Source organism: Melozone crissalis, unplaced genomic scaffold, assembly GCF_028551555.1.
Source record: "Melozone crissalis strain CALT ecotype California unplaced genomic scaffold, PUWL_Pcris_2 ptg000062l_1, whole genome shotgun sequence".
Lineage (NCBI taxonomy): Eukaryota > Metazoa > Chordata > Aves > Passeriformes > Passerellidae > Melozone > Melozone crissalis.
In genome coordinates, this window is record NW_026535840.1 from 4,345,128 (window position 1) to 4,360,906 (window position 15,779).

General features: G+C 44.1%; 2 protein-coding genes across 2 annotated transcripts; one reads left to right on the forward strand and one right to left on the reverse strand.

Moving 5' to 3' along the window:
* The first annotated feature begins 13 nt into the window (after window positions 1–13).
* On the forward strand, window positions 14–11,686 carry FAM149B1 (family with sequence similarity 149 member B1). The gene is made up of 15 exons (XM_054288324.1): window positions 14–83; window positions 721–825; window positions 966–1,077; window positions 1,988–2,130; window positions 2,501–2,620; window positions 3,202–3,372; window positions 4,272–4,459; window positions 4,699–4,829; window positions 5,368–5,421; window positions 5,859–5,971; window positions 7,031–7,210; window positions 8,755–8,875; window positions 9,206–9,331; window positions 9,836–9,917; window positions 10,635–11,686. The coding sequence occupies exons 1-15, from the start codon at window positions 49–51 to the stop codon at window positions 10,706–10,708; spliced, it is 1,755 nt and encodes a 584-aa protein (XP_054144299.1). The 5' UTR covers window positions 14–48; the 3' UTR covers window positions 10,709–11,686.
* Window positions 11,687–12,017: 331 nt separating this feature from the next.
* DNAJC9 (DnaJ heat shock protein family (Hsp40) member C9) lies at window positions 12,018–15,490 on the reverse strand. Its single transcript, XM_054288327.1, has 5 exons — window positions 15,273–15,490; window positions 14,753–14,890; window positions 14,383–14,637; window positions 13,639–13,722; window positions 12,018–13,225 (listed from the first exon to the last, which is right to left on the reverse strand). The coding sequence occupies exons 1-5, from the start codon at window positions 15,450–15,452 to the stop codon at window positions 13,094–13,096; spliced, it is 789 nt and encodes a 262-aa protein (XP_054144302.1). The 5' UTR covers window positions 15,453–15,490; the 3' UTR covers window positions 12,018–13,093.
* Window positions 15,491–15,779: the final 289 nt, after the last annotated feature.

A 15,779-nucleotide genomic window follows, 5' to 3' on the forward strand; every position in this document is an offset into this window, starting at 1 on the left:
CCCGGGGAGGAGCGGCGCGATGGCGGCGGCGGGGCGGCGGCGCTGAGGATGATATCGCGATACGCGCGGAAACCGGTGCAGCCGTGAGTGGCCGCCGCTCCCCCGGTGCCCGGCGCGGCCCCGAGCCCCAGCGCGGTCCCGGTCGCGATCCCCCTGCCCCGCTCCCGGGCCTGGCGCCCGCGCTGCCCCCAACACCGAGCAGGGCCCCGGGACGGCCCGGTCACCCCCTGTCCCCGACGGGAGATGGTTCCCGGCATTCCCGGGATATCCCGGATTCCTGAGCACCGGTCCCGGCCGGACACCGGTGGGACAGAACGCGATTAAATCCCTGTAACGGGCTCTTATCCCCTGACCCAAGAGTTGGGTCAGTTCTGACTTACTCGGCTCATTTACTCTTGTTCTATTTAATTTCATTCAATGTAATTAAACTACAGGGATAATGGCGCCATCTCTGCTTTTAGGGAGCTGTACCTCAATTCACAGCATTTTAAGGTTAAGTTTAGCTGATTTTGAAGCCAAGACCTTAAAGTCCATATTTATCCTGGAGTTAATTTTGACACTTGAAACCTAGAGTTTTGGCGAGAAGAATTAGCTTTGTAATAGTAATAAATATCTACACAGTCCTTGAGGAGCTGGAAAGAAAAGCCTATAAATCTTATCGGGAACGCCGAAAATGTTTATTCTTGTGAGGTTTGCCAAGTTCCACTTCTGTTTTTACAGACGAGGACTCCCCAAACATGCCCTGAGGCATCACCCACCGCCAGAGCCGCGGGCTCAGGTGTGCTCAGCCACACCCACGGCTGAAAACCGAGCCTCGACCTCCAGGTACTTGTGGTGGCACATCTGATCCAGCTGTTCTGGCACAGCCGGGCTTCGTTTACTGACACACTCGCTCTGTCATTGTTTATTGTGGGCTGATTTGCTTTCTCTTTGTTTTTGTTTTTGGCTCGGCGTGGGCATTTCAGGGAGTCGGGAATCCGTAAGGGATCCGATGATCATGGGGATGCACGGACTGCGAGTCAGGGTTGTGCTGACACCTCCACAGAAGACAGCTCAGTCTTCTCCTGGGGCTATGACGTGAGTAGAACATAATCATCCAAGCCAAATGGAGCGCAGAAAGACACTTCAAATACCACTGAAAAGACATGTCAGAACAAAAATGATTGGCTCTATCAAAAAGTCATGGTGCTGATTAAAGAAAGAACATCTTTTTTACTGCTTTCCGTCTTTCCATTCAAAACACATAAGGCTCATACTATTCTGTTAGTATTCTTCATTTCCACTAAAAATTTTGGAAATGCAAGTCATTTAGTGCCCGAGTGTATCTATAAATGCTGTCATTGTGGAACTGCAGGCATGGCTGGATGACTTTCAGATACTTGGTGTGAGTTTATCCAACTTCTGCATCCTTGCATGTTTCTCAAAATATGGGAAGCTCCTAAAACATTATTTTCATTTTGAAATGTTTGATTTATTCTCCTTCCACCAAAGTGTGCTGCTGCCTTCTGGGAGGTGAGATGGAGCTGTTCAGATTTACATGATCCCAGAACTGACCCAATTTTCTGTCTACATGTAACAAAGGGCCTGACCACCCCTCAGGTTCAGTGCTTCCCACCAGCCTGCACTGCTTTTTGTGTTGCTGCTGTTGGTGGACACTGGAAGCAACAAATCCTCCATTGCATTAAAATATCACTGACTTTTATCCTTCTTGTTTTCTATTCCTTTAAGCTTAATATAATGATATGGATATTTCAAAATGTTTTAATATTTTTTTCTGCTGTGTCAATGTAAGCTTTTTATGTGGCTGCCATCCATCTTAAGAGCAGGCTGCATCACCTCTGGGAGAAAATAATTTAAAGTTAAAATCTTTTTTCTGCATTCCTGCTAAGCTCTAAACAAATGGTTGTGTGTTCCAATTATATTTTAAAAGATCAATTAAAGAAACCCGTACAAATGCTATTCAGGAGGTATTTTCTTTCCTCTCCAGGAATTTGACAAAGCTGCCACACAACAAGTTCAGCAGATGTTCAGACAAATTGATGAGCTTCTGTATGAGCAGAAAGAGACAGTTCATGTTGAGGGGCTGCGGGAAGAATGCCACCAGTGGTCCTCCAGCTTTCCTCACCTCAGGTATTTTATTCAAGGGCTGGTGCTGCTGCCTTCCCTACAAGGCACACAGTTGCTTTTAAAACAGGGGACAGGGTGGGTTTGTGCAGCTATGCAGTAGCTAGAGATAAAAAGATCACTCTGGTGATGTGCCTGCCTGTCATTAATAAACATCCTCTTACCTCACACGTGGTTCCTTGACGGAGATTTGTTGCCATCTGTGACTGACTTGGCCTTAACAGAGCAGAATTCTCTTAGAAAACTGAAAGTGTCACCAGGAAAACTGCACAGCTTCCCAGGAGAGCTTTTAGGGCTTGCTGCTGTTCTTACACCCTTCAATAACTGCACTGCCAAGGTTTTCTGCTGTGTTTGTCCTTTGCTTTTGCCATGGCAGGGTGGTGGGGAAGCAGGTGGTGCCCCCCACAGATGAAGGCTATGGATGGTACTCGAGCTCCCCCTCGGGCACTTCGGCTCCCTCGGATGTAAGTTCACCACAGGAAAAGGATTCTGATGAGTAAGTACCAGCAGTGAGCCTGGCTCATGCCAGGGTGGAAGGGAAGGTTTGTTCTCTGCTTCCTAGAGTGTGCAGCCTTCCTGTTAGGCTGAGTTTTGAACACAGCACACTCTCTTTTTCCCCTTTTTAACTCAATTTAGTACACTTAGAATAGCAAGAACACATAGTTGTGCTTTTGCTGACTACAGTGAAGTGGCCAGTTAATAGAAATATCTTTGCTGCTGCTGAGTTCTTAAGAATATGTGTGTACTGTAGTTATTAAGAACTATGTGTACTGTTTTGTTATTAATCATCTGTTGAATTTGCCTAGACTTTAAAAAAATACAAAGCACTGTTAGTGCTGCTTTTATTATTTAATGTTTCAAAATGCATTCTAATCAGCTTTGGATATTTTGTCCCTGAAGTTTCAGGTTCCTTAGCAAGAATTAAAAGGTATCCAAACCAAACATTGTTGCTTTAATGAATGGTTTTTTTGGCCTCACTAGTGCTTGGCCTTAACAACCATACTTGTTTCTCAGGTATTTGAGGTGGAATAACAACTCATTTTTATTTCTGCTTTCTGAAAACTGTCACCTGTCCAGATTTAGTGTTGTGGGCAAGAAGGTGCCTCTTTTTGTTGCTCCTGCTCACAAAAAGACCAACCCTTCCAAGCGTCCCACCTTGTGCTCCTCAGAGAGGGGTGAAGGGGAAGAGGAAGTCATTCTCTCCGAAGGCATAGTGGAGGAATTCTTGGCATTTGACCACAGAGATGTGTAGGTATTGAAGATTAAAATACTGTCCTGGGGTTCCTGCAGTTAAGATACACATACTTGATTAATTGATTTAACTTTTCTCTACAGAGCTCTCAAAGGCCTGAGGTTACCTGGGCACTGGGGATTTTCCCAACCTATTTCCTATGACAATTTCTTTCACTAAATTATGTTTAGGAATTTTTTTGATAGCTTTTCACACTGTCCATTTTTGTGCTTGGTTTGAATTATTCATTCCATCCTAAGAGCTTGAGTATTTAATAATATGTGTTGAAACACCATTTATTTTTTATACTATGTCAAATTCACTGCTGTTAGTTATGCAAGAGCACTGTACTGCTTCTGTTTTGGGTGGAATTGTACCTTTCTGGATTTTTTTTTCAGCGGCATTTTTAAGAACTAGAGTGGATTTTATGCTTGTCAAGAAACAATTACAACTATATTTACCTTTTTACCCCTTTACATTATCCAGCCCTACAGTATGAACATATGACCTGGGTAAGGACTCTGGAGGGTGCTGCTAGTTCCTGACTATTTAATTTGTTTTAATAATTAAAGGCACTTATCTGCATGGACCATTAAATTAAAATGGTTATGTTTTTTGGTTTTACCATACTAGAGAGACATTGCTGCAGCAAAAAATATCACTCTCTTATCTTCAGGATTCTGTCCTGTCATTAGATATGGAGCCTAACAAAGTGATGAAGAAATATCACTGTAACAAATAATTCTGATTTTTTTATGTGAATTTGATCTCATGGGTTAATTATTGTTCATGGAGTATGATTTATAATCATTCTGTATAGGGAGACCAGGGTGGGTCAGTCATTTCTCACTGAGGTCAGTGGGAAAACTGAAAGTAAATATAGTTTCTGGTGCAGGTAATGCTTATATTTTTACAGGGAGGAGGAGTTGCATGAGAGGAAAATGGGGCTGTCCTCTGGCAGACGGAAATTGGGGTTTCCTCCTGTCTCTCCCTATTCCTGCATGAAGGATTCCGTGCTCACCTTTGTGTTTGACGATGTGTGGAGTGAAGTGCTGGTCTGCATGGAAGAATTGATCTGCAGGCACTGGGAAGGGTCAGCCTCTGGTAAGGATTCACAGTTAAGGGGCTCAAAAGGGGATTTCAGCTAATTTTGCAAAGGGATATATTTGGGAATGATCTCTTCAGTTGGAATAAAAAGGTTATTCTGCTAACAGTGTGAAACACATCTTCAAAAAACTTAGCAGAGCTTATCATCCAAGGGGACTCTCTCTAAAGAAAAAATTGGTTCATAGCACTGGCTATGAATATGCTAATATTGACAGGAATTCTGTTGCTTTGCACAGATGATGAGAAAAATATCATAGCAGTGGAAACGCTACGAGCAGATGCCAGAAGCCCTTTGCAGCTGGATCCTCTGCCAGCACTGTTACCTCGGGTGCCACACACAAAGATGCCCTCAGTGGCCTCAAATCTGGTAAGGATTTTTAACCAGCTGTTGTGTTTTGTGTGGGGATGAATCACAGTGTTACCTCAGCAGACACAGTGGTTCTGTTTAGGTAAATAACTGATTTGTACTTCGTGTGAGTGCTGGCTATCCTTTCTGACACTTTAGTCATGTTGTTACTCAGTTGGAAGTTTTAATTCCTACTTTCCTCCTTGAAACAGTATTTTATGTCTGTGTATGACGACTGTGTGGTGGCTGTTGATTCAGGATGTAGTTCTTTCCACAGTTTAATGGTGAGATTGAGGAGTGTGCGTGTGGGATCCCATTCTCACAATAATAATTAATTCATCTAGCAAGAAGGGAGAAATTTCTGCAGTTCTAAACCAGGTTTTTTCCCTCAGACACTGAATTTAACTGTATAATCTACTTTAGATGATTTGCATCTGGAGTGGTGAGCACCAAAGTGTTACCTGTTTATTCCATTTTAATTCAGCTATTTCCTTCTTATTTCTTTATCCTTTATTTCTTCCCCCTGCCTATCCCTTGTGTCCCCTTGTTGTGTGTGTAGTGCCCAAAACCCAGAGGTGGCCGCAAAAGCAAAAAGAGGAGAAAAACACCTCAAGTATGTATGGGATTCAAGCTCTGCTATTTTCTACTTGCTCTTCTTATGGTGGGTGGAATATGATGGGTTTTTTTCAGATCAGTCTGTATCTCAGAAAAGGACTTTGCAGATCTGTTCTTGAGATAAAATGTCTATATACATGAAAATTATTTTTGTATTTTCGTAAAGCTTCTGATTATAGTCATTGTTGGAAGATCAGTAAATGAACTAGTCAGTTGGAAAACTTTCTAAGCACTATCATTCAAAAAATTAAATGCTAAGATCCCCTAGCTGGAGAAATATATAACTGAGAAATAATATAACTGAGTATATATCTGGATGTCATGGAAGAAATTAATGACTTTTCTCCAAAGTGATATACAAAGTCTGTAAATATTTGTGTGTGTGTGTGTCTCTGCCAAACAGTAATTTATTTGCTTATTTTGTTTTAATTTCAGGTAAGTCTCTCTCAAGGCTCAAGTAGTAGTTCTCAGCGTAACCTGAATGGCTTGATGGTGATCCATGGGATCCAGTTACACCAAAGGAACCTGCCTGTAGTGGAGAAAACACTGTAAGAACTACAGATCACCTATAGTAAATAAAGTAGAGCACTCTCACAGTGAGAGGGATTTGACCCAAAACCTTGTAAGATAAATTCCTCTGTCAGAGAAAGCAGTTAGTTGTTAGTTATTTTCCTGCTTGGTTATTTATTTGTCCTCTGAAAATTGATGTAGTTACTGTCATAGTAGTGAGCCCCTGATTGGGGAATAATGAGTATTGACTCCATGATTGTAGAGGCTGATTAATTGCTTTATTAAACTATATCACTAAGAAACTGATCATCCTTTTGAGACAGTCCAATACAGACTGGTATTTGGTCAGTGAATCCAAGCACCATCAATAGTGTTCAGTTAAGAAACCACCCTTTGGTAAACAAACTCCATAACACATTACACATCTGCACAACAACAGGTGCAGCAAGTGAAGATAGAATTGTTTCTCATTCTTTTCTCTGAGCTTTCTCACAGCTTCTCAGGAAAATCCTATGAGAGCTGCGTCTCTCTCTGTTCAGAGGATATGTGATTACCACAAGTTCCATTAAAAATCAACACACATAATTTCTGCCCTCATATTTTATTATTAAAGTCACCTGTAGGTGAGCACTTTGCTAACAGCTGTTGTCATGCTGATTTTGGAAGTTTGCAGGCAATCCCGACATGGGAACAGACGAGAATCTTGACTCCATGTTTCAGAACGCTGATTTATTATAATATATATTATATTAAAAGTAAAAGATATATTAAAACTATACTAAAATAATAGAAGAAAGGATTTCATCAGAAGTCTTGAAAGGAAAGAAGTGGAATGATAACAAAATCTTGTGACTGACCAGCAAGTCTGAGAGAGCTGGACTGTGATTGGCCATTAATTAAAAACAACCACATGAGACCAATCACAGATGCACCTGCTGCATTCCACAGCAGCAGATGATTATTGTTTACATTTTGTTTCTGAGGCCTCTCAGCTTTTCAGGAGAAAAAATCCTGGCAAAGGGATTTTTCAGAATATATCATGGCTACAGCTGACCATGTGTCTTTTGGTGTTGTAATTTTGTTGCTGTTGTTGTTAGGGACCTGGAGGACAAGCGGCCAGGTTCGAGCTCCCTCCTCTCCACCCGGGCGTGGCCAAACCGTCCCCTGGAGCTCAGCACCTCGTCCCTGTCCCGCTGCACCAGGAGGAGGAACCCTCCCCCACGGACCCTGCACCCCATCGGGACCCCGCGCTCTGGCGATGACGTCTGCAGGCGCCTGTAGGTCCTCAAAGCAGCACCCGGGTCAGAGAGCAGCCCTGGGCAGGGAGAGGAGCTGCCCCTAAAGCACAGCTCCCCTGAGAGGGCTGAGTTCTTAAACTCAGTGTGCTGCCAGCTGCGATTCAGTGAATCACACACATTCCCATGTTCAGGTAGTTTTGCGGGTGAGCAATAGAGCTCAGTCTGTCCTCTGCAAGCAAAGTGAATGCCACCATCTCCTCCTTGGCATGGCTGTCTCTTTCTGCAGCCTATTTTCAATATAAATTTAAAATTCTGCATATTTTGGAGGTCATACTGCATGTTGTTATCCTAACCCAGACTGGACTATAAAGATGTTCAAATAGGTTATCTGACTGACCAAAGGGCTCCTAGTGAGCCCTCAACCACATCTAGAATAACTTTCTTTTATTTTGCACAATGACCTGACTGAATGGAGTCATTTATAGGGACCACAGGGTATCAGGAAACAATGCAGGATTTGATGGACCTGTCTATTTCACATGTTCTAAATTGATGTAGTTTACTTCTAGTTTTGTTGTTTGTCTATAAATTCATCCAGTTTGTTGCCTTCTTGTCACATATTGAGACTTATTCCTTGTCCCTTCATAAGTGGTGCTTTTCCTTCCAGTATTTTGTGTTTCTGTTCCCTTTCCTCAGGCTTTAGTCAATGTAAGAAATTCTGACATCTCTGCTTTATTAAAATATGTCTAGGTTTGAAAAGACAGGTGTCTAAATGAGGCAGGAGCCTCCCCTGAAATGGAAAATGTAAACCCCTCTTCTCTGAATTGCTATAAATTTTAAATTAAGGGACTCTCAGATAAAAAAATATGGGAGCAGGAAATAACAGTTCTTTAATGGGGAAGAAAATGAAAGGATAAAATAAGCAATGCAGTAAACCAAAACAACACTGACAGAGTCAGAATCCAACCTGACACCCTGTGGGTCAGGGTGTTGGCAGCAGTCCCATTGGAATTGTGGCTGCAGCCCTCCTGGAGTGTCAGAGCTGGTTCTGCTGGAGCAGTGATCCTGTAGAAGGATGTATTCTTCCTCTGAAGATCCAGTGGAAGATGAGGCAGCTGCTGTTCCTCTGGGAAATCCAGTGGAGAAGCCGTGCTGGTGTTCCAGAATCTCCAGATTATATCTAGGTAGCAATGCTTGGCTCCTCCCTCTGGGCCCACATCTCCCAATGGGATGCTGTAGCTCTTATCAGCCATGCAGTGACATTCAATAGCTGTTATCAGCAGATGTCTCTCTGGAAGGAGGAGTGATTGTGAAAGAGATAAGGAAAACTGCCCACTTAACAGAAGACAAGTGCCATACAGATGGCAAATAGAATACAATTTGCTTGACAATCCAGGACAAAATGTATTGTAAAATGTAAGTAGAGAGCATTAGGAGAGTCTTTTTTAGATGGTTTGAAGCTTTTCTAAGGTATTGTTACAGAACAGTCAATTCCAGAAGGCCAAAGAAAAGGACAACATCACACCTTTCCACCTTCCAAACATATTAACTGTGTGTTTCTCTGTTCTTACTGTGCATTCCAGCCTGACTGCACAGGAGCAGCTGACCTCACCCTCCCCACTGCTGCTGAACAGAAATCACCCCCTGCCACCCATTGCCACCACCACAGAGCATGGGAGCACCACAGGATCTCACAGGCAAACGGTAACAGGCACAAGAATCTCATTTTACTACTGGGTAATCTAAAGTTGTTATCACTGCTGGTCAAATTACCCAGCCCAGGAGTTCCAATTTATTTCTTGTTTTGTGACAGAAGGTCAAATAGATAATCAAATAGAAAAATGTTGTATCAGTTTTGAGCAACAGCATCACCCACACTTACCTGCTTAGTTCTAATGCAAATTCAATGTTTCCCTCCTCATAACTGGGTATAAAGTAATTCAATTTGAAAATTAGCTTTAATTCCTGGGTTAATTATTTTTAATGAACTGCTGCACTAAGAAAAAGCCATAACTCTGTTATTTCTCCTTGCAGAAACCTCGAGGGAACTCGAGCCGTGCTCAGAGTGTCACGGCACAAGAGGACACTCACCAGCAGCTCCAGGAGCAGCTGTTCTTACCTGATCCCTTCTCCAGGCCTAGCACAACCAGCACATCCTCGGTAAAGCATGGCTAATTACACCACATCATCCTTAATTACTGAAAAGGGTGCTTTGAGAATTAACATCAATCCATGTCCAGTCTGTTTCAATACTCTCAGTTTAATGACTCCTACTCTACTGGTACCTTCTTGTATCTAACAATGTGTTTTTATCTAAGCTTTGGCAGTTGTAATTTCAGCACAGCTTTTAAACAGCTGCTTGATTGGTTTCTGTGTATAATTTCAATATCCTGGACTCAGCAGTTATAAAATCTGCTTTGGAACAGTGCAATATCCTGAAATGGAAAGACTGCCTCTAACTGGCCCAGTGATCATTCTAAATAAGTGTTAGAAAAGTGCATTTTCTACTTCTAAAGTTGATTTGACCTTTCTTTAAAACTTTTCTTAGACCTTCACAACATGTAACTCATTACCAAATACACGTGTTTAAGTAGTTTTTAGTTGTATTATAATCTTGCTGATGGTTTTTCATGCAAACAGAACTAACTTGAGCTGTTTTTCCAGCCCCATTCCCAGCGCCGCCGTTCTTGCACTGTTATTGATTACACTAATCAATCCTGGACAAGGAGAGCATCCACAAGTTCAGGTATGCCCAGCAGTCACAGGGTTTAGTAAGACCAAACAAAGGAGGTTTTTGGGACAGGGATGCATTTCCTACAGGGGTACATTCCTACAGGTAATTTACACTTTTTCAGAGTTCCATCCATGTCTTTAATTTGCTATTATACAGATGTTATACTTGCTATGTCCTACTGTACTCCAGAGTATAGTTGAGTGCATTTTGTTGGATTTTTTTTGTTTTTATTACCACCAAATACTTAAGTAAGAAAGCTTAATGTCATCAGCCCCAGCACCTCTCATTATCCGAGTTTTCAAAGCAGTTGTCAGCTTAAACAGAAATAGTAACTTGAGGTTAACAAAGGCACTAAAACTGAAGTAACTTGTTTGTAAACGAGCAAGGAGTGGTTCCTACTGAAATTAAATATCTGCCCTCCTCCCCCCCCCCAAAAGAAAAATGCAAGATGAGTTTTATGACTGCTGTATTGACAAAACCAAATTAAATTAGCAAAGCTTTGTAGACACAAATACTCAGTGAAATATCAAGGAATGCAGTCGCTCCCTGCAACGCAGCAACTCTGCAAGCACAAGCTTTGCCCTTTTTGAAAGTTATAAATAATGCAGTTGCTAGCCATGTGTTAGACTAAAAAGAGATTTTAGTTTCAGGCTAGAGGAGGTGTATTTGATACTTAGCTGTAATTCCTTCCCAAAGTCTTGAGGCTGTGCACGATCTCTTGTTTGCCAGGTCTTCCATCCCGTGGCTCTGTGAAAGCCCACGGCCGAAGTGGATCGGGCACAAAGAGCAAACAGAGGCACTGATGTGCCATGGAGGAGCATCCACCCATCCATCCCTCTCCAGAGAGTCATGAACCACCTCTCTTTCCCAGCAAGGTCAACGTTGTTTACACAGAGTTTTCAAACACCCTTCCTTCCAGATAGTTATTTTTATATAAATCTAAGCAGCAGCTGCCAAAGATTAGAAGGGGTGCACTCAAACATTCCATTTCTGACCAGTAGAGAAAGTGATGCTCCAGTGGAAGGGTGAATACATTCCAGTGAAGCCCAGCTCCTGGGAAACCCAGCAAACACTCTCAGGCTGTGCCTGTGCTGTTTGCCATGAGGCTGGTGACAGGTTCATCTCCTTACAGGCACTGCAGGACCTGCTCATTGTTCCCTTAGGAAGGTTAATCCTTCTACAGACATAGTGATTTACATATTTTTTAAAAATGTATTTATATGATTCAATATGTTTAAAGCAATATTGTACTAGCAAAAGCAAGCACTCAGCTTTGGCAGGTGATGAATGCTGTGGCAGCTGCAGCAGGTGTGAACACAGGTGTGCAGAACCAAGGCAGCAGAGCAGGTGACCTGGCAGCTCCAAGGGCAGCACACCACTGCCTCTTGCTGAGTTACAAAAATACCTTTTACCTGTTCCTCAGTGAACAGGCATAAAGAAACTTCCTACTACAAGTAGTTTCAGACAGTACTCAAAATAAAATCTTCCTGGTGAGACATTTTATGGTAATTTCACAGAATAGCTCAGTGTCCCTTTGGAAAAATACCTGTAATTACACAAGATTTCTTCACTCCAAGGTAGAGCTCCAGAAGCCACTGATGCAATGGAGCTTTTAGGAGCTGTGTCTGCCCTGTGGACAGACCTAGCAGAGGCATTTGCTGGAGTTGGCCTTGTGGCTCCAGATAAGACAAATGAAACCATGAAGTACAGGCTTCTCAAAATAAGTGATTAATTGAAGGTCTTACTCCCAAGCAGTAAGTGCCAGACTGAAATGTAAAAACAAGCTGAGGTAACCACTGGCTCTATTTAAACAAAGTTAGGACTCTCCACAAAAAGTTGTTCCTTTCTAGTCCAATGAAAGAGCACTGTTTTCCTGTATTTTCTTATTATTCTTCAAATTACAGTTCAAAATAGAAAAAAACCCTTGTTGTTATTCTTTATGATGTGGCTCCCCTATTTCCCCACTCCAGACCAGCTAATAATTTCTCATCCATACTGAAGCTCTCAAGTGCAGTTGATCCAAACATGCTTTAATCAAAACCAGAGAACTGTGCAAATATTACTGGGTTAACCTGCCTTTGCATTTCCAGAAGTTAAAAAAAAAAAAAAGGAAAAAAAAAAAAACAGCTCTGAGCTCTATCTTAGGTTTTCAGAGAGAGAAGCTGATGCTCACCAGAGACCTCTACTCACTAAAGCACTTCAAAATATTCAAAATCCAATTTCTCTTCTGGAACGCTGTGCAGTGTGTCAGTTATGTCAGGCAAAGTGCAAATAACATCCCATTGGTATCTGTGCCATTCCTCAGGGACTGAGGGAGTTTTCTGTAGCACAAGACTCACAAAAGCAGACAAATAAACTTGAATAGACTTCTGTAAACATGATGTAGTGTTTTACAGCCTAGAGGAGTCAGTGGGTTTAAAAAATGCAGTCGCCTCCTAAGGCCATTTTTGGTTTTTGTACAGATGGCTGACACCAGGGGCTGCTCCTGGACTGTTATTTATTTATTTTGTGTTATAAAAGTAACCTTCAAGCCCTGTGTTATAAACCACAATGATATGCTCTACTTTCTCAGAATCGGGGTTAGTTTTCAGAGCAGACAAGTAAAAGGGAACAGAGAGACCATCTTCCTCTGGCTTCCCCCCAGGAGCTGCTGTTGAACTGTGAGAGCCTTCAGCTCTCAAAATGTTCACCTTGAGACTCCTATACCTTTGAAAAATGATCCTCCCTGGAAGTGTGCAGGATTTGACTGAAATCAGAAGAATCAACACAATTGGCTTGTTTTAAATAACTTTTTTAGAAAACATACAGAGAACTGAGAAAGCAAAACTCTGAAAAAAACCCCACCTTCTAGTTTATTAAATCAGCAATTTTCCAAACTATCTTTACAAAAACTACTGGAATATCTGAAAAAGACCTGTTGAGCTGATGTGCAAAGACCTTTAAAAATAGCAGGAGGTTTGTTACAGAAGAAATGTGTGAACAGCACACATGGATCTCAACTGTAGAGCACCCAAAGGGTTGGGGACAGTGGCACAGGAATGCCTTGTCTTCCTTCTTCAGCATGGATTCCATGTCATGCCTCCCACTTAGAGCCAGTCAATGCACTCAGTCTGAAACAGGGGCCTGGAAAACACCCAAAATTCTCCCAAATCCACGTTTCCACACAAAGGGGAACCTGGTATTTCAGTCTATGCTGTTCCTTCTGCCTTTCTTTTCTTGCCTGAGGTCTTCTTTTCCCCCTTCTTAGCAGTGTTGCCATACTTTGCTTCCAGATGGGAGAAGAAGTTATCCATTTCCTTTTCTCGTTCTTTGCTTCGGCGCTGGGGAGGGGAAAAGAAAACCAACCAAACTCAAAACCTTTTGGAACTTCCCAAACTGCTTATCCCATTAAAATTTGATAGCTACACAAAATCTTGGACTACATCTATTTTAAGACAAGCTACAGGAAGTTTAGTATCATCATTACAACTCCCTGTGAAACAACCTAAAACTGGAAGTTACTCCATAAGTACTCCAAATATTTAACTCTTGGAAATTTTAAAATAGACACAGGTAATAAAATCCATACTGTACTCTGATTCTAATTAAGTTAAAGCACATAGTCAACATCAAGGCCAGGTTTTAACCTCAGGAATTCAGAAGATATGCAAGGATCCAAAATCAAAGATGCTCAGGGAAAACACAATTGTAAGCCAGTTACAAAATTATGTGCAAGAAACAGAAGAAGCCTTACTTTAATCAGTGCTTGCAAGTCATTTTCTCCACCAAGGCCCAGCTCATCTAGAGTCTTTTTTGCCTCTTTAGCTTCTTTTTCTGCCTAAAAGAGCAAATAAGGTTTTTTAAGGAAGTGTTTTGCATGTTATCTGACCGTGTCTTACAGGACTTGCTGAATGCTTTTTGGGCATCTGTGTACAAATAGCTGCAGGGAAGTGCAAAGGGTTTCCAAGTCTGGCCACACATAAAGAATCAGGCAAGGGAAGCCCATTCTGGTTCCGCCATTTAGCAGAGCAGAAAGTTTTTCTGCTCTTTCACAGTGTTGCATGTGATGTTTGTCCCCACCACTGTTCCCACACCCTTTTTTTATTTTATTTTGGTAGATACTACAATAACTTAAAGGTTGCTGTGATTTGCAAATAACATGCTGCAAAGTGTCCAAAAGCATACAGGAGTCCATTTAGGCCAGAGCCAACCAAAACGTGTTTTGGTCACTTGCTTGTTTTTGTTAACTCCAGCAACTCCCAGCTTTGTAGATAAATGCAGGGACATGCTAAACTCTAACAAGACATTGTGTATCATAAGGAAATAAAGAAGTAGAAAAGCCTTTCACAATGATTTGGGTTGGGGGGTGATGACCATGGGTGACCATAAGTTAACACTAAGGTGTGTAACCCAGCAATCCTGTGACAAACATCTTGGGAACAGAGTTACTTATTTCTGCCAAAGGAAAAAGTTCTGCTAAGTAATTGCTGCAACCTACCCGCTTTCTTCTGGACATCATCTTCTGCTTTGACTCCTTTACAAAAGCCTTGTAGGATGGCACCTCCCCAGAGTCGATGGCTCGCTCGATCATCTCCCGTATCCTGGGCTCATCCGTGTAGTCCACGCACAGCACAGACTCCATGATCCGATCCATGTCGCCCTTGAAGTTCATGTACGCTGCCTTCACATCAGCCAGCTCCTCCTCCGAGTTCTTGTAGGTACTCTTGAACTCTTCGATGTCTTTCACGGTGACCTGGAGCAAAGAGGCGATGCTTTGTGACTTACAGGACTTACTCACCAGGAGGATTTAAGAGAAAACACATAAAAACAAAAAGGGGAGGTGTCTCCCAGCGCCGTCCCGCTCTCACCTTGAACAGCAGCTGCCAGTACTCCAGCCAGTCCCGCCCGTCCTGCAGCGCCTCGGCGTCCTCATCCACCATGCCCGTCTCATCGTACACTGCGCGCTGCTTCTCATCGCTCAGCACGGCGTACACCTTGCCCAGGATCTGCGGGACACGGGAGCGGCCGGGAGGTCACTCGGGGAGCGGTCACGCGGGGGTCAGGCACCCAGGGAGCACTGGGGTGGGCACTCGGGGTCGGGGCTGGTCAGCGGGGTGGGCACTCGGGGTCGGGGCTGGTCAGCGGGGTGGGCACTCGGAGTCGGGGCTGGTCAGTGGGGTGGTCATTCAGGGTCTGGGTTGGTCAGCAGGGTGGGCACTCAGGGTCGGGGCTGGTCAGTGGGGTCGGTACTCAGGGTCAGTTGCCCGGGGTTCAGCGGATCAGGGAACCGGTCCCTTCTGGAGTGGAGGGTCGGTCTCACCCGTGGCCGCCACCGCTCCTCTCCCTCCCTCTGTCTCTCCTCCCCTTTCTCCCCCGGTCTCTCCTCACCTGGAAGCGGCGTGTGGCCTCCTCCTTCTGCTCGGCCGGGACGCGGTCGGGGTGCAGGCGCAGCGAGGCTCGGTGGTAGCCGCGGCGGATGTCCTGCTCGGACGCGCCGCGCCGCACGCCCAGCACACCGTACAGGTCCGCCGTACCGAACGCGGCCTCGCACTGCTGCGACAGCGCCATCCCGCCCCGCCAGCACCGCGACCAACGCCCCACCGTCCTTCCCGCCCGCTCCGCGCCCGGGCTGCTGATCCGCGGCTGCGCCGGGCGGGAAGAGCCCGCGGGGGAAGCTGAGGGGCGGTGCCGATGCTGAGGGAAGGCGGGGGGGCGGCCATGATGAGGGCAGGCTGAGGGGAGGCACCGCTGAGGGAAGGCGGGGGGTGGCCATGTTTGGGGGAGGTTGAGGGGAGGTGCTGCTTAGGGGAAGCCGTGGTGATGCGGCGGCGCCGTTGAGGGGAAGCGGCGGCAATACGGCGGCGGCGCCGCTGAGGGGACGCGGGAGGCCGGCCA

Coding starts and splice junctions, on each gene's coding strand:
- FAM149B1 (XM_054288324.1), top strand. CDS start 49: ATGATATCGCGATACGCGCGGAAACCGGTGCAGCC. Junction 4,830..5,367: donor CCTCAGTGGCCTCAAATCTG/GTAAGGATTTTT, acceptor TTGTGTGTGTAG/TGCCCAAAACCCAGAGGTGG. Junction 9,918..10,634: donor GAGAGCATCCACAAGTTCAG/GTATGCCCAGCA, acceptor CTTGTTTGCCAG/GTCTTCCATCCCGTGGCTCT.
- DNAJC9 (XM_054288327.1), bottom strand. CDS start 15,452: ATGGCGCTGTCGCAGCAGTGCGAGGCCGCGTTCGGTACGGCGGACCTG. Junction 13,723..14,382: donor TGATGTCCAGAAGAAAGCGG/GTAGGTTGCAGC, acceptor TTGCTCTTTTAG/GCAGAAAAAGAAGCTAAAGA. Junction 13,226..13,638: donor ACTTGCAAGCACTGATTAAA/GTAAGGCTTCTT, acceptor TCCCCTCCCCAG/CGCCGAAGCAAAGAACGAGA.